Here is a 22,141-nt window from a genome sequence, read left to right as displayed (position 1 = left end):
CCTTCCATGCCTTTGGAAACAGTAGAGAGAGTAGGCCGGGATCATATATATGCTAAAGTAATTTCTAAGAGAAAATTGCTAGATTTCTTAGCTTCCCATGCAGCACTTGCCTTTGCTTTCTTCATACTGTAGATTGTGAATAGTAGTTTGTGAATGGTAGTTTACTTTTACAGTAACAGGGCCAGTGCATTAGCTTTACCCTGTTGACTTTCATGCCTGTAATTGCTTGGTCATCTCAAGACAGCAGGCCCAAGGCCAGGTTACAGCTGACCCTACATGTCCAGTGCAAGGAGATTGGATTGAACTTTTCAATTTCCATTCTGTCCTGATCTGCAAGGGTGACGCTTTTGCTGGAACTGAACTTGCGGTGTTTGATAGCTGTGGATCATGTTGTAAGTAAAATATTCTATGGAAGTGCTATGAAGTGTCTGGATGTGTTCTCAGTGGACATTTCATGCCAAACCCTATAAAGCACTTGATTTACAGAGTGTGTGGTTCGAGGTACAGAGGCACATGGATAACGGAACAAAATGTAATGGAATATTGTTAACTCTTTCAAGGCAAAACCTGCTGAACTTTCAAGGTGCAGCTCCATTAGGTGGCAACTGTCTTAGACAAGGAGTGAACATTTACAGTCACCTGAATTGGTGGAGGTTGAGGAAATAATTGTTTGCCGTCACCTGGTATGTTTACCGAACTCTGTTGTAAATGTGAGAAAAGGAAGTTTGATATCAACGTATACAACTTCCAGCTGGTTATTCCATTGGATTCCTTTCTGAACTTAGATACTGCAAATAAAAGGTTTAGGTTTTCTCTGGAAAAGGTTGTTATGTCAGTAATAGGGGAAATACTGTCACAAATGCTACTAGATGAAAATACTATATATTACTTTCAGTTCTTAATTTGGCAGGTTTGTTGCATTTTATTGGTCTACCTTAAAACTTGGCCATGTTGTTAGCTCTCTTGCAGTTCTACCATGAGTAGCATTTGTTGCTGAATCTGTAACCCAAAACTTTGCTTTTTGCTGAGTGTTTGCTCTGTGGTGGTGTATTTCTGTCTAAAAGGGGGGGTTTTCCCTCTCCTTGTTATGTTTCCATTTTTATCCTGTAGTATTCCTCAAGACACTCATCACCCTATTTTAGTTATTCCTCTCTTTCCTATGTACGTTGTATGTACATTGTGTATACATTGTATGTACTGCAGCTGCTTCGCTTGCTGCAGGATTTCCACCTTATTGTGCTTCCAGCTTCTGCAATGCTGCGTGATGGGATTCTGCCTTGGCTAGTGCACTGTTGTCTAAATTTGCTGTGTTTCAGATCATTACACTGACTTTAATTTTGATGTATTTGCATTTTACTCAGTGGTAGTCATACTCTTTTTCCCTTGATCAGTTAAATTATCGTCTGTCCAGTGTTTCGTTTGTACTACTGGTGGAAATACTAACTAAAGGCTTATAATTGAAGTGCTATTTACAACTACTGACCTCCATCTCATTTCTGATATCTCTGTGATGTTGACCTTTTATAGATTGCACTGTTGTAAATCTTTGAAGTGATTCTTCTTGTCATCATATTTCTAGTAATTATGATTTGCATTACATTAACACCTAGAAGCCGCTCCCACCTTACCCTTGTTGCATAAGATGACCTTTTTTTATGCACTAATTCACATACAGGTAACAGAATGCAGTCTTTTCTCTAAAGTATTTATCCTGAAATGAAGATGAACACTTTCTTCTGTTTCCATACTTCAAATATCACTGTTTGAATTCATGAAATTGTTAAGAAAGGACTCATGCTCCTAGAAACTATTTTCTTCCTTTTCTAAGAAAATCAAAGTCTGTTGAACTTCTTCCCAGCCTACATAAAGCTAAATAAAAATAAAGTTTACAGCTATTATTTTGTGAGAGGCTGCATTTGAGTAACATTTTCTCAAATTTTGTTCAAGTTGAAGAATAACAGGAAAGGAAGTATTAGCTGAATATTGGGCTAATGTTTCCTATTTGTTCGTGTTTCACTTCAATATTAAAACCAAACACAGAAACAGACTTGCAGCTGATCTATATCCCTAGCAGGACTTGACTCCTAGAATTGCATTATTATAGTTGTAATTTCTACTCTGTTAGCTATGCTCTGAAAAAGTTGAGCTGGTTGGATGTATGGCTGTTGCATGTTGTGCCAATGTAACCAAGCAGAAAACTGTTATGAATTCTGTTCCTAGGCATGGTTATCTAATGAATTTGAGTCTGGACATTAGTTTCTTTAATGATTGTACTGCTTAAAAGCTCTCTGTAAACAACTGGAAGTCTTCTCTAATGGCAGAGAAATGCTAACAGATAACAGTATCATCTGCATCAACTTTCACCTTGACCTCTCTTATATACATTTGAAATCTTTATTTATTTAGATAAATCTAGGCAGTCAGACTGTCCGGTTCCTCTTGGGTCTTGCTAAACTCTCAGACAGTTTTTGTGTCAGTATTTTGCAGATTGTTGTAATGATGTTTCTTTTTTCTCTTGGAAGTTGTAAAATGACTCTGTTAAGGCACATCTCTGCTTGAAATTCTTCCCTTTTACTTTCCTTGAACATTGTCTTGTATGTGTGCTGAGCGTGTGTTGGGTGCCTCATTTGTCTCTCCAAAACTATTTCATATCCTGGTATTGTGTCCTCCTCATATGCTAATTGCAGCAATCCAGTCTTTTTCACTTTACTGTCATGTAAGTTTTCTCATGCCATGATCAGTCTTGCTCAAAAATGTTTTGTGTTGTTTTTTAAAGAACTACTTTGTATAAACATAAAGTCTTTAGTATACAAAGTGTGATTTCTTTATTATTTCCCCCCATGTTATAAAGAACTGATTAGACAGGTCTGGAATGGCCTGGTCAATTTTAAACCACAACTACTGGTGTGCACAATAACATTAATAGGGACTGAGAATTTACCTTTAGGGAAGTATTGTGATGTTCTCCATAATATGCAGTATTTGGAAAATGTTAGGCTAGTACTCTTTTTTGGGTTTCTCAAATATCAGTGCATATGTGGTGTCTAGTAATTTTTCTGAACACATATTGGCATTTTGCTGATTCATATATTGCTGATGTATGTATTTAAGACTATGTAGAACAAACCATAATGAATTTTTCAAACATTGCAGAATCTTGCAGAAGTGATGTTGGCCAACATCATTCATGAAGAAAGATGGAGGCAGTGGGGACATACCTCAGTCATTGGCTGGGTACAGACTCAAGGTCTCCTACTTTTGATTCTCTTGAGTTAACCACTGGGTATTGCACTATTCCTGAAAAACCATCACACTATAGCGGAGGGGATAAAGTGCTACTAATACATCAAATCTTATCAAATGACTTTAAACTTATCTCAGCTTTCTTTTCACCAAGGTTTGCTGTAAATCTTTCTTACTAGGGAGTAACAGGACTTGTGTCCTTGCTAAAAGGAGAAGATTGATTTACTATATTCATACGAAACCAGCAGCTTCCTATGAGTATGCAGTAATGAATTGGAATATCCTGTAGCTTTTACCCCTGTGCAACACTTTGGGAGACCTGAAAGACCAGAGTATGTTGCAGAAGTCCATTTGATAGAAACCTATGAATGTGTATCTTCTGCATAGAATAACAGCATAACAAATCTTTTAGTCTGTGCACTATTCTTATTCTTCAAATACCCTAATTGATTGTTCATTGGGCTCAGTCAGCCAAAAGTGGAGAGAAACTTTGTACAGACATCATTAGTTTTTCTCCATTTAAAGATTAATCATGAAGAGCTCTGGCTCTTTAATTCCGTAATTTGTATATTTAATGGGCTGCTGCAGAATCTATGACAGTAATTAGCATAGCCTGAAAACTCATTAATACGCAACAACATGATTAATGCAGCATTAATGCAAACATGACTGAAGTTATTTGGGTTATGTAGTAAGAAGATTAAAGCTAAAATGTCCTGTTTGTTTTACCAGTAGTGGGTATAATGGGGTAGAAAGCAAAATAAGAAAAAACAGGTATCAAATTAGTCATTTTAATGTAAGATAAATACTCAATTCTCATCAAGAGGATTTGGGGTTCTGCCTGATAGTTGGTTTTCAGAAGTCTTATGTATTTCTGCCTTTTGTTTGGTCATCATATTCTGTATTGATGCTTGTTCAACATTTTAGTTTGACTTACCTTTTCGTCAGTTTGATGTATTAAGAGTATATATAAAAACTGTGTCATTCTGAATCAACGTAGCCATTATTCAAAAAAGGGGGGAGGTTGTACAGACTAATTTTAAAATCAAAGGATTTTCTTCCCATTCTTGTTTTTGCTATCGTCGCAAAAGAAAAAATGATGCTGAATTGCAATTGGATGCTCCAGTTACAGCTTGGAAAAAGTTTGGAAAATTTTCTTTGTGTGTATGTATACTTATGTACATGCATATATGATATTTAAATATATATTTTACATTTCTGCTAAAAAAGTAACTTAAAAATGGACAGCATTACTTGATTGATGGTTTCATGCTTGTGATGAAGAACTTAAAAATCATTTTCAAACACCTTAACGTAACAGTAAAATATGGATCTGATCCCATACCAAAGTCAACAAAAGATATCAGACAGATTTGGGAAGAATACTTCCCAACTTCTCTCAGCAAAATCCAGGAAGCTAAAGAGTGTGATAGGCCATCACAGAGTATGAAGAACTGCTTATTTCCAGCAGAGGATCTGCATGATTGTGTCTGGCAAAGTGTCCACCGAGATCCTTCTTTTCTCCTTATTCTCCTTATTAAATACTGATCCACTTTTGTGAATTCTCCCTTATTTCTTTGAAAGATATATTTTTTTATTAAAAATACATTTCTAAATGTGTTTTATCTATTTTAATGGCATGCAGCATGCAGAATCATTCTCACAGAGAGCACAACAACTAAATATTACTCAATGGATGCATATAGAAACGGAGTGTTTTACTGCCCACCTACCCCCTTCCCCGTTAAAAACAAATTTTGTTTCATAATTTCTGTGGGAAATTGTAATTTGATTGGAGCATTTGTACACAGTCTTAATGTTAAGTAAACGCTTAACATTTGTCATCCTGAAGGGGCTGCTGAGAGCCTAGTGCTGTAGTCAAGACTTTATATACAATGTCTATTCATTTTAGTTGAATTATGCACAAATAAGGGGTTTAGTAAACATAAAGATATCACTTTCTTTGCCAATGATTTTCTGTTCATTTGAGTGGAATGTACAATTATGTAATTATTTACACTGTTTCACGTAATGACACAAGTAGAATGGAAATACAAATGGTGTTTGTACAATTCTTGGAGAAATTGCACTGAAAATGGATGTGCTTCCTATGCCAAATTCATTTTCAAACAAAGCTTTGTGCTTTTCCAGATATTAGGCAGGTTTGATTTTTACATTTTTTTATCCAACTGTAATGTGCACTGTTTTCCTTTTATTATTTCCTAAATCCACAATGAAAATGTTTGTAATATACTACAGTATCCCATTAATGCTTGTATTTTTTAATTTTATGTGCCGGATTTGTTCATGTGGTTATTATATATGGGTTTTAGTGAAGATGCATGGGATGTTTGAGACTTGTAGCAACTTCTAGGTATTCAATGCTTCCAATATTTGCTGGCTATTTTGAGCTGTATTCTGAACACCCAGTTGTAGAGAAAGGTACTTCACAGGTGTTTTAGCTGAGTCCATGGGACAAAGAGATTATTTTTCAGTAGGGGTCTCAGCTGTTATTATAAAAGTTCTCTTCAATTACCTTGCTCATCCTCCTACATTCTCCCCTCAAATCCTCTTGCCCAAAATATCATGAAGTCAGATGGCATTGTTGAGTGCTGTGAATGTTTTTGTATTTTGAAATACTGATGTATTAAAAAACCCCAACAAACCAAACCCTAAATTAAATGTCATTAAATTCATAGGAATCAAAACCTCTTTAGTTTGAGCGAATAAAGTTTCTTGGTCAAACAAAAGCTATTCAAACCTTGTATTTTGAAAAATATAATATTGTTTAGCATTATTCAGAAGTGAATTTTACTGCTGTCATAATTGTAAATTATTAGTATATGTTATGCTAATCTTGGAGCTGCTCTGATTTATTTTTTTCCCCAACTACCTACTGGGTCTACTAAAGCCAAAATAATCCCATGTGCTTTGTAAACTTGCTTTAAGCAAAAAACACTGCCAGCCTCCTAACAGTACATTCTTGCCTATTAAATGCTTTTGTGGACATCTTGCTAGTTATATTGAATTGCACCAGAAGAGCCTGAATCCAGATGTGAATCTCATGATGAATCTGAAATGTTGCTGGAGTTCTCAGACTTGCTAAACTTACATGAGGGAGAGCAAGAGTTGTCATTTTCTGTATCAGACAAAACACTGGGTTCTGACTCATCTGACAACATTATAATACTATATCTTTACTTTTAATACCAACCTGGTACTAGATGGAGCTCTCAAAACTGTGTGTAGCATGCTGATATTGCTTCTTGGGTGCATACCTTTAAAATCCCTCATTGGTCACTCACATCCTCATTCCTCTAATGACCAGGATGTGGCATCTTTGGAATGAGGATTAAAAAAAACCTAATCACAATCCACTACTACATAAATTGAAAGTATGTACATCCTGACAGAAGTTAGTCTATCCTAACACAATTTGGGCTTCTTTAAACCATTGATAATAATAGTAATTTATTTTGTCTCTCCTTTTAATACTGTGTATTTTTTTGTCTTAAGTTCACTGTACACAATATTTGTATTACATTTTGAACAATGCCATTATAATAGATGAAATTCAACTAGGGAAATTGACGAAATTATTTACAATTAAAGGAATTCTGACAGCTTCTCCAATTGCAGCTGTAATGACATACATTAGTGTTTAATTTGTAGTAGAATTTCCTGTTGTTTTTTACCCCAGAAATGATAACAACTCCTTGTGGACCAATCATTTTTGTCGCACAAACAGACCTGTTAGGTGAATTCTTCGGTTGCAATTCAAGTTTCACTTGATTAAAAGTACGTTCATGCTATGCCCCACAGATGTTCATGTTTTCCATCCAAGATTTTAGCAGCTTAGGTAGTGTGGCTGAGGTGCAGAGTCTCTGCACTTGAAAGATTACAGAAGTAATTGTAATGTCACTGTTTTATTTCTGACTCTCTTTTATCTATTGTGTTTAACACTAAAGTTAAGGCTTGAGGCAGGCATGCTGAAATAGTTGGCACAAGTCTTTGAGAAACTTTCTTGCGAAACGTCTCCCCAGCCCCCCAAAATTGAAATTGTTTTCTGGTGATTCAGCACAGTTTAAAAATTCAGTGAAAATTTTCAGACTTTTTGGAAGAAAGCTTTCCATATTCAGGTTAAGTATGATCTGTTTTCAAATGTGCTCAATGTCAGTAGGGCAGAGAAAGTAATGCAAATGAATGATGTGTACCTGGCTGTTACAAGACTTCAATGGAATTTCTGGCTTTTCTTTTGTTTTGAGCATCAGGTTCAACCTGGATTTAAGAAATTCTTTCAGATTGGTGTTTTGTTTTGGTGGTGGTTGGGGGTGGTTTTTTTTTTTTGTTTGTTTGTTTGGTTTTTTTTCAAATTTGCATGTCCCAGGGAAAAATATTAATTTCATGAGATTGTATCTTGCAGTGGAAATAGTATGTATGACACAGAAATCTGCTTAATATTTGGTACCTTCTTTATACTCACTTATAGAAACACAGGAGACTACTAACTTTGAGGTAAGAAGAATACTTATTTCGAGCTAGTTTATACAAACTTCCTCATCTAATGACAAACTCCAGATACATGAACTTCAAGGGATAGACTCCTTTTCTGAATTATTTAGTAGATGACAAAGGAATTTAGAAGAAATTGCTTCATGAGCTTTGAGTGAGAAAGATGGTTCCTGACCCTTCAATACTGTGGCAGCTCTACAAGGCAGGAATTAAGGGTTGTAACCCTCTTTGATATGAAAAGAAGATGGCAAGTTCCTGTATAACATTTGAAAACTTTCAGAATTAATGCAATATTACAGTTAAAACCCATTTAATTTATATTTTCTATTATGACAGCAATAGTGGCAATTTCTGAGCCAGGCAAAGCTATGCTTTTCCTTAACAATGGACACAGTTGAGGTTTTTTAGCTGCTGGGTTGATTTTCATTGACTTGAGAATATGTTTCCTTTCTATGAGTACATCATGTGAGTTGCATGAAAACATGGTTAGGAAATTTAGGGTCAAAGGATATTTCTTGTGGGTATCAGTAATTGAAAAACAAGATCTAGAATGAATGGGCATCAGAATCAGTATTTTAATTTTTTTGTAAATATAGAACCTGTGTACAGCTCTTGTAACTTATTAGGTTTTTTTTTACCTGACATAGGAAAATATGTGTGAAAAGACTGATTAGTTTGATGGAGTTGGGTAAACACCAATAGCTTACCCCGTTGTGTCAAAATCACTTTGTTCAGAAACATTGTGAAAGTGTGCAAGATAGGTAGACATCGCTAGCGCTGCTTTTCCATTTCAATTTGCAAAAATGTTAGTACAGCTAAGACATGGCTCCACCACAGACCCAGCTTGCGGTACCTGGATTTGCAAGTTAGAAAAGTTGAGCCAAGTTAGGCGTATGGTTTTGTGATTCAATTTGTTTCTGTAAGATGACGTTCCATGAGATAGCTTAAAAGGAAGGATTTATAGAAGATTGGTGGCTATCCAAAACTTGCTTATTCATAATTATGCTTCTAGAAACACGATGCATAATTTATGAGTTGTTTCATTAATGAGGCCGTAGATAGTTACTGAGTAAGTTTATACTGTGGACAACAGTATTCCAATACATAGAAGCTGTTTAAATAGCTTGTTGTTTTGATTTGTTTTATTTGTGGTAAAAAGTAATGTTAAAAAACCTACTTTTTTCCCCCTGTATATCACTTGAATGACATTTCATATGCTTAAACAATATTTTATCGTAAGCGAAATGGAGGACTACTGATAATGATCTGGAAATTATATAAGCTTAGTTTGTCAATTATTTCTTGGGTTATGTCTGATTTTTGTTAATGCTTATTCTTTTCAGGTGTTCTTTGCACACATTGATATATGTATTTATAAAAGAAAATATAAAATATACGTATAATTTTGTATTTATCTTTCTCTCTCTCTGTGTGAACCAAGTGTCCAACATTGTCATAGGAATCATTCCATGCAGGAATGTCATTCCTACTTTATGAATAGAAATGTTAAAGTGAAAATCCACATGTAAAACATCAACTCTTAGAGTAGGCTAGTATTTGACTTACATTGTTTTTAAGCAAGAAGTTATGGAACAGCTGAAGTCACAATTGCATATCTTTTTTTACAGATGAGTAGGGGCTCTGAAAGCACAGACATTTCTCTCAAAGGCTGAATTAGGGTGGATTATTAAAATTTCTCTTGCATGGGTGAACTTCCATGATTTTGGTTTGCTAAAGTGTTTCTAAACAGCATTTTGTTTGTTACAGTTACACTGTGAGAATGCATAAGGACCATTTTTTGGCATTAACCATCTGCTGCTTTTTTCTGACCAGGTATTAAAGTGAAATTTAGAACCCAGGAACCTGATGGTTTGATTTTTTTCTCTGCATCACCTGGAAATCAAGAGGAATGCATTGTGCTTCAACTGAGGAATGGTCGTCCTTACTTCCTTTTTGATCCACAGGTACAACAAAAGACATAATCCTGTAAAAAATAGTTTATATTTCTGTATCACATCTTGACAGAGAAACACTGGAACACTAAAGCTTTTTTGTTATGTTTTGTTTTGTTTTGTTATGTTTCACAACTTTATTTTTGCGGGTTGGGTTTTTTTTGTCAGTGTCACCAAATACTGCTTAAAGTACAAGATTCCGGGGGGGGGGGAAGACCCAGTTTTTGAATTAGCAAATAAAGGTTCTTGTTGTGGTTTAACCTGGCAGCTGTTCGATGACCTCACCCCAGTGGGATGAGGCAAAGAATAGGGGAGGGGAAAAAAAAGTAAAACTTATGGGTTGAGATAAAGACTTTAATATGACAGAAAAAGAAGAGAATAATCTTAAAGATGATAAAAGGATATATATAGAAGAGAAACACAGCACAATTTCTCATTACCTGAAGGCCACTGATGCCCAGATAGTTCTTTAGTCACAGTCTAGTCCCCTGGCCAGCTTCCCCCATGTTACACTTGCAGGAAGTTACCAAGTTGTAAGTTACTAAGCATGACATCATATGGTATAGAATATCCATTTGTCCAGCTGGGGTCAGCTGTCCTATCTGTGTCCTCTCCCAACTTCTTATGCATCCCCAACCCCTCACTTGCAGGGCAGTGTGAGAAGCTGAAAATAGTTGACTTGGTCTAAATATTGTGCAGCAACAACCAAAACATCAGTGCGTTATCAGCATTATTCTCATCCTATATCCAAGACGCAGCGCTACAACAGCTCCTAAGAAGAAAATTAACTCTATCCCTGCTGAAAAAAGGTCACTTATATAATTTAAGTCAATTATTTTTAAGCATCCCATCTTGAGACTTTGTCTTTACCAAAATCAGTGTGGTGGTGTTCCTGTGATGAAAATTGTCTCTCACTTCTAGTAATAATGACCATAGCAAAGGCAGAAATAGAGGAATATTAAAAAACAAATTCTACAAAATTAAAAATAAGATCCCATGGAATAAAAAAAAGCATTACAAACTCAGTTATTTTTTCATACATGTGTAAGAAACTGGAAGTAACTATCGAATTGTATAATTATATTGGCAGAATCAGGTTATCATATGTACCCATATATGTGCATCCTTTTTGTAAGGTTACTGCTGCCTGTGTGTCGCAGGAAGGACTGGTTGCTCTATCAGCCCTATCATTCGTCATGCCTCAGTGTCTAATTATGTGATTGGCATTGTATCTGCTGCTCTAGGGGGTTGAACAGAAATGCTTAATGGCATAAAACGGTGGGGATTTAGAGCCTTGACAATTCGTTGTTAATCTTTGCTTCCCAAGCTCTGCTGTGGTCCAGGCACTGGTGCTATGTGACCATCCAGTGGTGGGGTGATGGGGTGCAGCAGTGTAGCTCTGCCTCAGCTCTGGAAAATCTGGAGGAGGCAAAGTACTACGCAGAGGCCAGTGTGCATGTGTGGTCCCTGTGCTAGAAAACATTAAATCTGCTTCTGACCTCAAGATATAAATTCCTATTGTTCCCCTCCATTTTCAAGCAAGCTTTGTCATCTTCTCTGTGCTGCAAACCAAATCAGTGTGTACTTCATTTTTTGGGATCATGCTTAACACCGTTGTTCATGTTGCCCTCATCTACACTTTAATAGTATTAGTTCTGTTTTATCTCTTTTTTTCTCTTAAACCTTCACTTAAATGAAAGGGAATTTTTATTTCCTTTGTAAGGTCTTTGGTATAATAGTTGGATTTTGTTGTTTGTTTTAATGGGAGTGGATAACTGTCAACTGGTATTTTAGTGCTTCAAATAGCACTCCTTGCAGACTGGGTCTCTCTGAAGTAGCTTTGTCAGCTAGGTTGGACTCATTCCCTAGGACATATATTTGTTTGGATTCACAATATTTGAGGGACTGGGGGAGAGGGGGACAGGTGGGAGAGTGGCTGGTTTGGCCTTTTTCTTTTTTCAGTTCTTTTTCCTCTCTTCCCCTCCCCCACCAGCCCTGTCTTTTAACTGTAAAAAATGCAGGTCTCTTCCATAGTCAGTCCCTAGAACTTCTCTGTTCAGTTAATAATTTCTGTAATTACTATCATGAATTTTAACAAACTACTTGTTTGTGAATACATCTTTGTCTATCTTTGTTTCATTTGAATCAGACACTGTCCCATGCTGATTTTTAGAATCATCACTGCCATATTTTATCTTAAAGATACCAGTCTAAAGTAGCTTATAGTGCTGGCTCAGTGACTGTAGAAAAAAAAAATAAAAATCTGTCATTCAAGGCGTTTAGGAATAATGTAGGTCTTAATATTTGGTTTACTTTCTTGAAAGCTAATGTTTTTTAATTTTTCATTAATAACATGGAAGAGATTCCATGTGCATTCTCAGAAGTAGGGTACTGTTGCCTATATCCATGTATTTCTCATGGTATTGTTTTAAAAACTGTTGCCTGTGAAAATTCAGTTATCAAAACGTTTTGGTCTTACCCTGCTGTACTACTGTACCGTCTTTACCTGTGTTTCTATGTTTTCTACTTAGTTCGTTTAATTTTGCTATTATCTGCTATTCCTATTCTATAAGGTCAGGTATCATGTTCTGTAGCAGCAATTTTTACTACTTCATTTGTGTATCCCAATTTGCATTAGTGTCCAAATACTTTAATTACTACTTATTGACATCATGCGGTTTCCTAACCCCATTATATGCATTGTTTTCTCTAATTATGGTCATGGCATATGTGATAAGCATTTATGGCCCTGCCTCCGTGCTCTCCTCCTCCTCTTAAAAATGGCAAAAGTTCTTTTTGATGACAATTGTGTGTCTGCTCCTTTTTATCTACAGCCGTGTGGTGTAATATTCTGTGCTCCCCTCCAGCTGTGTCCTGTCGCAGGTTAATTATATTTACCCGTAGTCCCTTTCAGGATCCTTGTACGTATCTTTGCTCATGATCAGCAGCGCGTTTTCTCTTTGTTGTATCTGCTCTGGGGATTGTCCTGCCAAGCCTTCTTAGTGGGGAGTCTTCAGCAGCCTAACTTCTTCCTTCTCTTAGTGTTAATTTCAAATCCTTTTCTTCCTGCCCATTCATACTTCTCCCGACTTTATGTACACCACCATTCATTTAGCTGTAGTCGGGTGATCTCTTTTGTCTCCCTTTTGTGTTGTCTAGCTGCTCGTTTTTCCTTCATCATTGTTTTGCTGTCATTCTTTGCAGGTTTCTATTCATGGTCCAGGAAGCATGAGGTTTTTTACTAACAGATGTCTTCCTCAGTCTTGTCTGTATAATCAAATTGTTCCATAGACCTTCCTCCAGTCTCAGTGTGTCTGCAAACATTCATCTGCCTGTGTAGTTTCTTCCTACCATTATGCCTCTAAATCCACTAGTGAGTTACACCGTCAACTCTAGCTAAAGTTGTAGTCATCTTTCAGCAGCTACAGATCATTTGTTCCTGCCCCCTCTGTCCCCCATCCCCTGGAAAGCTCTGTGGATGTTTTATACAAAGTGAAATCACTAAGAGTGGAATTTTAAGCCCAACCTGGAGTACCATTTTTCTTAGTGATTAGGACAGTCTTTGAGGATAGAGTATCAAGATTCTTCTCACAGTATGGAGCGAGTTGATTCCAGCTCTTCCGTTTTAGAAAATGATCCATGAACTGAGCTTGACAGAAAAAAAGAGGAGAAACACTCAATACTTTTGATGTTGCCCGAGGCTTGTGCAGAGGCCAAAGAGGTGAGGTGAGCTGTTACTCCCAAAAAAAGGAAGATGGAGAAATGCCTATCTATGAGTGTCTACTATGCCTTGCTGCTTGGCATTGGCAAAACTTCAGTATTTGCCCACCTTCTCAGCCATAGGAGTTTGAGCATTGAAAGAACTTGATTGGGAGAAGGGTGATTATATTCAGAATTTGGCACCTAGACAGTATCTTTGAGGATCCATATTTGTGATGTCTACATATTTGTACAAGTCTAATCATCAGCATGAAGAGCCACAGAGATTCGTATTTACATAGTTATTACTGAGAGCTACTGAAAATTAAGACTTACTGTATGGCTCAGAAAACCAATCCATATTTGATTCCCTATGTGTGATTTCTAAAGTGCATAACAAGGCATTGCACGACGGGGTATTTGAATTTGATCACAGAGTCACTCGAGTAGTTCTGGATAAAATGTAGAGAGACCCCTGATGCAGTGCATGCCCAATGCTCGACACGGTCTTTTTTCTTTCTTGTTTTTTTTTTTTTACCCCTGAAATTAAGCACAGGTTTGCACATATGGTTGTGTGGTCCCAGATTGAATTGGTTACAAATAAATGTGGTTTCTGAAGTATAAAACTGTTAATGCTCTAGACTGTTGCCAAACATAATATGAAGAACCACTTATTCAGGCACCTGATCTTTAGAATGCAGCATCGTTTGTAACAATTTTAACGCTAACTAAGTACACTTTGATGAGACAGCATTTAATAAAATGCTCATTAATTTCATCATTAGCAAGGGTATGCTAAGAAGTAAGCCAGTTTCTTATGTCACGCCCAATTAGCATCCCATGCTAGTAATCCCATTAGTATTGTTGAATTCACTAATGGAAAAACTAATGGGCATGCTACCAGGGCACATTAATTGGGCATGACACCAGTTCTGGTTTTAATTATTAAACTACGATAATGAAATGTGTGTTTGTAAAATATTAAAATGTTGAAATAGGAGAGAAGACAATAAAAAATAGTATATGAAAAAAGTGCACATTAGTATGTAAGGATGTATAGCTTTGTATTGTTATCATGGGACAGAGAAGTGCTGTACAAACTGTCTCAGTACCGAGATTTCGGCTGAATGGAGTAGGAAACATGCTGTAAATATTCATGGGAAATTATTTTTTCTGTACATATGTACACATCTTATATTTTCATACATAGTTTACGGAGTGACAGTCCCCAATTCAACATGCACTGTAAAATGTGTACTGTGTTTATAAATCTATATGCTGACAAGCAATTTTTAATAGATAAACATCACTAAAGTCAGAATACGGAAATTTAACAAGGCCTTTTTAGTTTTATTCACAATAGGTGGTTATTTTTATCAACAGGTTTTCTTCATATTCATAAGTTTAAGGTCCCTGAGCCAGAAAGAGTACTAGAAGATCTGGGAAAAACCCCATAACTGTCTGGTTTGCTACTGCAAAGTAACAAGCTAGATCCCCAAATTTTAAGGAGCCTTTTATTGTCTTAAACCGTAACATAACTGCAGAAGTGGTGATTCTTTTATATTATGTAGTGCCTATGCAAAGAAATGTTTTTCCATTCTGCTACGTAGGACAATTCTATTTTGTAAATTCAACAGAATAACTTCATGTTCCCACGTGGTTCAAGTATAAGTGTAAGGTCCTGAGACAATATTACGGGAATTATTTGAAAGCTAGAAGACTATCTGGATACATATCTCAGGAAAATTCTTGAAATACATTAATTTTATTTTGAATGGATCATTATATGAACTTATGGGGTATTTTGTTTGGTTGTTTACAGTCTTGACACTTGGTTTGGCAACAGCAACTGTTATATTCCTTACTCAGCAATTCAGAAAAGACTTCTCTGCATTATGTCATGAATGTCTCTAAATCCCTACCCTCATATTATTATATTTTTTGTTTTAATAAAGCCAGGTAAAAATTCTACTTAAATTTAAAAACATATTAGATGCATGACTTGTACTGTATGATCAATATCTAACTCTTCCCGCCTCCCCCACCCCCCCCCCCCAATCTCTTGGTATAGCCTTTTCCTTCATAGATGTATCAAGTCCTTTTGATACCAGCTTAGCAGAGAGAGAACACGCATCTTCATACTATCCTGCAAATACATCTCTTGGGTCCTTTACTATAGACAGGTTCTGCAGTCTACAATCCTGATATGCAGTAGCTTCCTGTGGATGATGTGTTGAATCATGGCCATCAAACTTTACAACCACAGAAATCCATGAAGTAGTTAAATAGAGACTTCATTAAAAAAAAAAAAAAAAAAAGTTCTGAGTGACATTACCCTCCAGTAACTTGTGCCTCATTCTCCTCTTTATCAGGAGAACTACACAGGGTTTTCTATTTTTAATAGAAACTGAACTGGATCCTTGATCCCTCATTTATTATTTGAGAGCTTAATTTACTGGGAAAATCAGTCCTAAACATCACTCGATATTTCAGAAGGAACTAAACAGAGGACTTTTGTCTTTATTTTTGGGTATTATATCACAGAGTGGTGCAAAGAGTAAGGTATATTTCTAAATTTTACTTTCATAGTTTTCTAAATCAGATTTTTCTGTTTATAAAAAGGGATCTGCAGTAGCAGTCACTCCAACTAATGATGGTGGGAAAGAGTACAATGATAACAGTTGGCACCAAATAATTGCTACACGAATTCAAGCACTGGGAAACATCACAGTGGATGGGCAGTACACAGGTAATCAATCCAGCTCCATTTTGCTTTATTATTTTGATATTACTCAGGGTGCTGCTCACTTTGCACTGCCTCTCTCCATCCATATAGCAAAAAATTCAATCCTTTTTCTGACTAAAAAATTGTTTTGTCTGCTCACCTGAGTTATCTGTCAGCTGTGAATCTTTAGTAATTTAATACCAAGTGGAAGGAGTATTGTCTTTTTGCACTTGTGATTCTGTGCTTGTGTTAATATAATTTTGTAGAATAGTTATAAATATTTTCAGAATATGTATGGGCAAGTGTTAGGATGGGTTACATTAGCCTTTTCTCTCAAGAGCCAGTATTCTGTTACTTTGTTGAAAATTGGTTGGAAGCATTGAATCCAAGAATAACGACCTATTTTGTTCAGGTTCTGCTGTAGCAACAAGTGGCAGTACCATTATTGGAGAGAACACAGGAGTTTTTGTTGGAGGACTGCCACGAGATTATGCTATTGTAAGGAAGGATGTGGGTGAGTATAACTGTGGTCTGTATGACATGACAAATCCTATCCAGTGGCAGTGAGTTAACTGCCTTTGAAGAACTGTAGGGGGTATTGATATTGTGTCAGAAACACGAGGACGGTACTTAATTAGCATAATTGTTTTAATCAAAAACGTCTGTACAGTTTCTCAAATTTTATCTTTGAGTGTAGATTGAAGTATCTGTAGAGCTGATTTCACCAGCACTAAGGCAGTACATGATGCCTGTGTATTGTAATGGATTTTATACACAGACCCGGTATGCATGTGAGAAACTTATGGGTGCGTTTTACATTCTGGATTCCAAAAGTTCTTTTCCAAAGTACACGTACAAATTGCTTTTGATAGCTTAAGCACAAAGTTACACATCCCACCTGGATCCAGGGATACATCTTGCTGTCCTTTTTTGGTGTGAGTTTGGATCCTTCAGGGATTGTTGCCATCAGATTAGTGGTGTATGAATACGTCTGTATTATACAGCTATATTTATGTGGAGCTGTTTTGTAGCTGGCTTTCAGAAGAATCAATAAACATATGTTGTGTTCGTTTATAAACATATATATACACACACTGAGTGTATATTCTACCAGCACATAACAGAGAGGTGATTGCATACAAAACCAGTATAAAATCTCATAGTTCTTAGTATACAATCTCCACAGTTCTCAGTGGATTCATTTCCAGGCTTTGTTGTTTTTGTATTAACCTGAAAGCCAAATTGTTTTTATTAAGTTTGTATTCCCACCACTGATAATGACATGAAATCTGTTTGATGGCTTGATGTGAGGTATACTAGAGTACAACTTCCTCTATCCTCCTTTGTGTCGTTTTACTAAAACCAGAAATACATGCACGCTATCTTCTAAAACCTTGGTTTATAAAGCAATCCAGGGTGCCCCCCTCAAAAGCCTCACCTAAATAATTAAAATGGGATTGACTATGAATACAACTCAAGAGAACATGCATCTCTCAAATCTGCTTTATATACTGTTTACAGTGAAGAAAAAGAGGCCACAAATCCCTTTTAAAAAATTCTAAACAAAGAAAGCAGAACTTCCTGATGAAGGTTCTAAACATGTATTCATCTCCATTAGCTTTTACAACACTTTTTCTTCCTTTTCAGCAGATGCACGCGTTTCTTCACAGTTGTTTTTGTGTTTAAAGAGGGTAAACCTGAAAACTTTCCTTGGAATCTTCATGAAGGAGATTTACACTATTGATTTCAAAGTACCTGTATGCAAAATCTCAAAAATTGTAATATTTTACAGCTACATAGTAGTAGCTGCTGCCTTTAGTGACTAAACTCATATAGAAATCTGGACTTAGCTTGGAGACCACATCTGTGAAGTGATTTATGGCTGATTATCAATGCCCACATGGACATGTATGATAGGATGAGCATATGTAAAACATATAAATTAATCCCTGTGTTTAGTTGCGGGCGATTGGCTTAAAACAATTATTTACCTTTTTGTCAGGGATGAAGAGGATCATCCAAAAAGGATTTGTGGGGTGTCTCAGTGACATGTTTTTGAAAAAAGTGCATACTCCCTATGAGAACTGGGAACCTCTGAACTGGCAGGATGCTGAAGAGCAAAACAATGTCTATGAAATTTGGGAAGGATGCCCTGTTGTCCTCTCTGAAGGAGCACATTTTCTTGGCAAAGGTATTTGTACTATTGCACTAGCCAAGTATGTTCTTGATATATAAAAAGCAATTGAATCAAAAATATTGCAGAGATCTGCTTTTCAGAGAAGTTTTTTTCGTTAGATAGGATTGTTTTTGAATGGTTTAAAATTTGGTTTCTGCGTTTACAGAAGGCTACTGGTTGAAAGAGCAATTGCACACACAGACAGGTGCTGCTGCTGTAACTGTATGGAGATTTGATATGCTTGTAAAAACTGAAGTTTGGCTTTTGAAGACACAGATGTCTATACTGTATATTAAAAAGAAAAAGAAAGAAAAAAAGCCGGGTAACAAAATTTAGAGCAGCATATTTTGGATAACTGTCCTTTACAAATCTGAGTGATAAAGTTGTAAACCTTAGTCTTGAAACCACCGAGTTCTTCATGTCAGAGTAGAAATTTTTGCTTTTAGCTCCTTGAACATCTTTATTTATGTATTTAATTTAAATTATGCATGTATTTGCTTTCTTTCAAGGGTTTCTGGAACTGCATTCTGGTGTTTTCAGTGGTGGACTGGAATTTGAGATCTCATTCCAATTTCGAACAGATCAGCTGAATGGATTGCTTTTGTTTGTTTACAATAAAGATGGCCCAGACTATCTTGCAGTAAGTTCAGAAATACAAATAACTATATACAGATATGACCTGTGAGTTTTGTCTACTAAGATATACCCAGCATTTAAAGATATTTCAAACCATAAGTTATTGTTGTGCTTTACTTATTTTGAAATGCTGTGCACAGCAAAGTGTAAGGGGTGCACAAAGACTCCAACAAATGTTCAAAATAAATTACCTGTGTTATTTATAACATAAATAAGAATGATATTGATATATGGAAAACAAAGTTATTCTCTTTGCTAGATTAGAAAAGAGAATAAAAGATGTGTATTAAATGCTTTATGTTCCTTCCTGGGAAAGCATAGAGCTATCTAATTTCCCAGTTCTCATATGAGAACAAAACCAATTAAATTGTAAACCAAAAAGTTCATCATGGAAATTGTCCAGTATCCTAGTAAAGATGTCTGTATTTCTTAAGGGGGGACCTTATTAATGTTTATAAATATCTTAAGTATGGGATGCAGGGGGAATCAGCCAGCCCCTTTTCAGTGGTCTGTGGAGACAGGACAAGGGGTGATGGCTGCAAGTTCGAGCACAGGAAGTTCCGCACCAACATGTGGAAGAACTTTTTCACAGTGAGGGTGACAGAGCCCTGGGACAGGCTGCCCAGGGAGGTGGTGGAGTCTCCATCTCTGGAGATATTCAAGACCCATCCGGAAGCCTATCTGTGCAATATGAGCTAGGGAGCCTGCTTTGATTCTATGATTCTATGATTCTCTTTATAATCAAGATTTCTTCATTTTGATTAAAAACTTAAGGAATGTTGTAGAAATTAGTGGTCCAGCTTAATCCCATCTCACACCAACACTGCAGAGGAAGCTGCACAAATCCTGTGTTATGCAAATTTGTGAGAAAATGCCTATGGACTTTCATTTTTTGTTAAATAACACTGTTTATGCTCAGAAATATTCATACTTTCATCTCTTCCAGGATTTTGTTTAAGGTTGAATGTGGTAGTTACAATTCTAAAATACATTTTTATTTGTTACATGGCTGTGGATTTTCGTATTTTCCCTTCCCCCAAGGATTTGCAATGTAATTCGACTGTGGTCACCACTGGTTACTGGGTGAACTATAGTTACTACTTGCACCGACTAGTAGGTATTACATTATAAGCAATATATCTTTTTAGCTGGTATAAGAAGCAATCATTTGCATTCAGAGATTTTTAGGGCATTGTTAGTCTTTATGACCTAATCTGCCCTTTCTGCATTTTTATTGAATTTCACTTATTTATTTATTATAATGCAGCTATATTGCTAATGGCTGTCATGTCAACCCCTGTTTTATTGCATAGCATTATATCTAATGTGCCTATTCTTTTAAACTTCTGACCTAAACAGTATAAATATATTTTATTTTTTCTTTTCAGGTCAACTATAACTCAGTATTTACTTTTTAAATAACTGACTTTTTCAGTAGATTTTTTTTTTCACGGAGTTTGAATTCTGCTATAGGCCTGATTGCTTCCTCTTTTTCAAGCAGCCTTAGTTCAAAATTTATGAGTTCCAATAACAAGTCTTGCTAATTACACATTATTACTTCAGTTTTGCCCTCAAGTAATGACGAAGATCATGAGTTAATAGCATAAGATGCTATACATACACTACTGTCCCACACTAAAAAGACTTACACGTGTGTAATTCATAGTGCAGGGGTACTATTTACATTAAAGGTACTTATAGGGACAAACATGGGGCTTGGGTTCTTCAGAAGATTCTTGCAGTATGTGTTCCTTGTTTCCTTTCTCTTGCTCTGTCAAAGATTAAAAAATATAGGAAAATAGCTTCTGACTATGAAACAAAAAGGTGACTTACCAAATTGAAAATGCACTTAAAAAGCACAAATTATTTAGGCAAAATAAATTTGTTTTATTTAGCACTGAAAACTGGTTAGATAATTTTCCTAGCATTTGTCCAAAGTCAAATGATTTTTTTAATCTCACTTTACTCCTGACCTCAGGATCTCCATACCCTTAAGATGAGGAATTTTAGAGAGAATGGTTATATGCATGCTTTTCCAACCCTTGCAGCTTTGTGTTCTACACATACATAATGATGACAGAAGGCTTTTCCATACACTTGAGCTCACAAAAAAAAAGGTTAATAGAAAGTGAAAATGAGGTGTGTAGCACGTTGCGCATGAGTTACGATGTCTTTGTTAGGAGCTTTGGTCAGGAGACACTTGCACTGCAAAACACATTAGAAGCTATTTTGCTTATCCTGAATGCCACTGTAAGACGGTATTCCCTGACCCTTCCCTTTGCATAGGTCACAGCTCTCTTATTAGCTTTCTAGTTTTGGAATGACTAAGCTAGGCTGATGGCTGGCCTGCTACCAAATGGCCAAAGATTCTGTCTTGTCTTCTGCCCAAGACAAAATTGTATCCTGGAAAGGTTCTCTATGTAAAGGTCACTTCCATGTCTTCAAAATTAACTCAAACTAGAGAGGTCAATCTCATTATCTTTGGATCCAGACACAATAATTATGGACAAACTGTGACCAGATAAACTAGTACAAATCATTAGCTCTCACTCTAGCATGTGTTTGCTCATGAGTTTCTGCTTGAAAGTAGATACTGTGACTGCTGAGAGTTTGGATTACAGATGTTGAGGCTGACCACTTCAGTGGCCAACAGTGTGCAACCATGACATATACAGGTGTGCTTACAGATAACATATTTAGAGATGTAATATAATACTCTTGTTCTGTTGAGAGATGTCAACTAAAATGTCTGGCAGAAGAATAAGGTGAGCTTTGTGCATTTTTGGTTTAAAATAATAACATATTTCCCAAGGATAGATTAGGAATCCAGAATTTTATCCAAAGCAAACAATATATCTGTTGTTTTTCTGAACCTGTGCTCATTAGCAGAGAGAATGCTGGATGTATGTGGAACTTGGCTTTTTCTTTTTTTTAATCATTACCATGCAGAATTGTTCAAAGTGAACAGTGGTCCTCTATCTTTAGCTGCACTTGGGAATCCTAAATGCCAGTCCAAGTCATGACAGAAACACAAATATCATTCTCTGCCTGCTTTAAGTCTATGCCAAGATGAGGAAATTGGAAGATGAATGTGCTGGGTAGCGACCCTGTGTCAACCACCATGTCCTCTCTCCAGCTTCCAGGTCTGGCAGGCATGCTGACATGCTACTTTAGTTATGCGGCTGAAATGCTTTCTTC

The 22,141-nt window shown here is 36.3% G+C and overlaps 1 protein-coding gene across 1 annotated transcript in view; it reads left to right on the top strand.

Moving 5' to 3' along the window:
* USH2A (usherin) overlaps positions 1 to 22,141 on the top strand; it is a 385,041-nt gene that overhangs the window by 127,644 nt on the left and 235,256 nt on the right. Inside the window, exons 21-25 of the mRNA XM_084261650.1 lie at positions 9,589 to 9,719; positions 16,029 to 16,155; positions 16,544 to 16,645; positions 18,134 to 18,322; positions 18,817 to 18,947. Of these exons, the coding sequence (XP_084117776.1) occupies positions 9,589 to 9,719; positions 16,029 to 16,155; positions 16,544 to 16,645; positions 18,134 to 18,322; positions 18,817 to 18,947 (680 nt within the window). The remainder of the gene's footprint in view (positions 1 to 9,588; positions 9,720 to 16,028; positions 16,156 to 16,543; positions 16,646 to 18,133; positions 18,323 to 18,816; positions 18,948 to 22,141) is intronic.

This window comes from Gallinula chloropus, assembly GCF_964237585.1.
Source record: "Gallinula chloropus genome assembly, chromosome: 3".
NCBI lineage: Eukaryota > Metazoa > Chordata > Aves > Gruiformes > Rallidae > Gallinula > Gallinula chloropus.
Note: the sequence above shows the minus strand (reverse complement) of the source record. Positions and strands in the feature narration are given on the sequence as shown.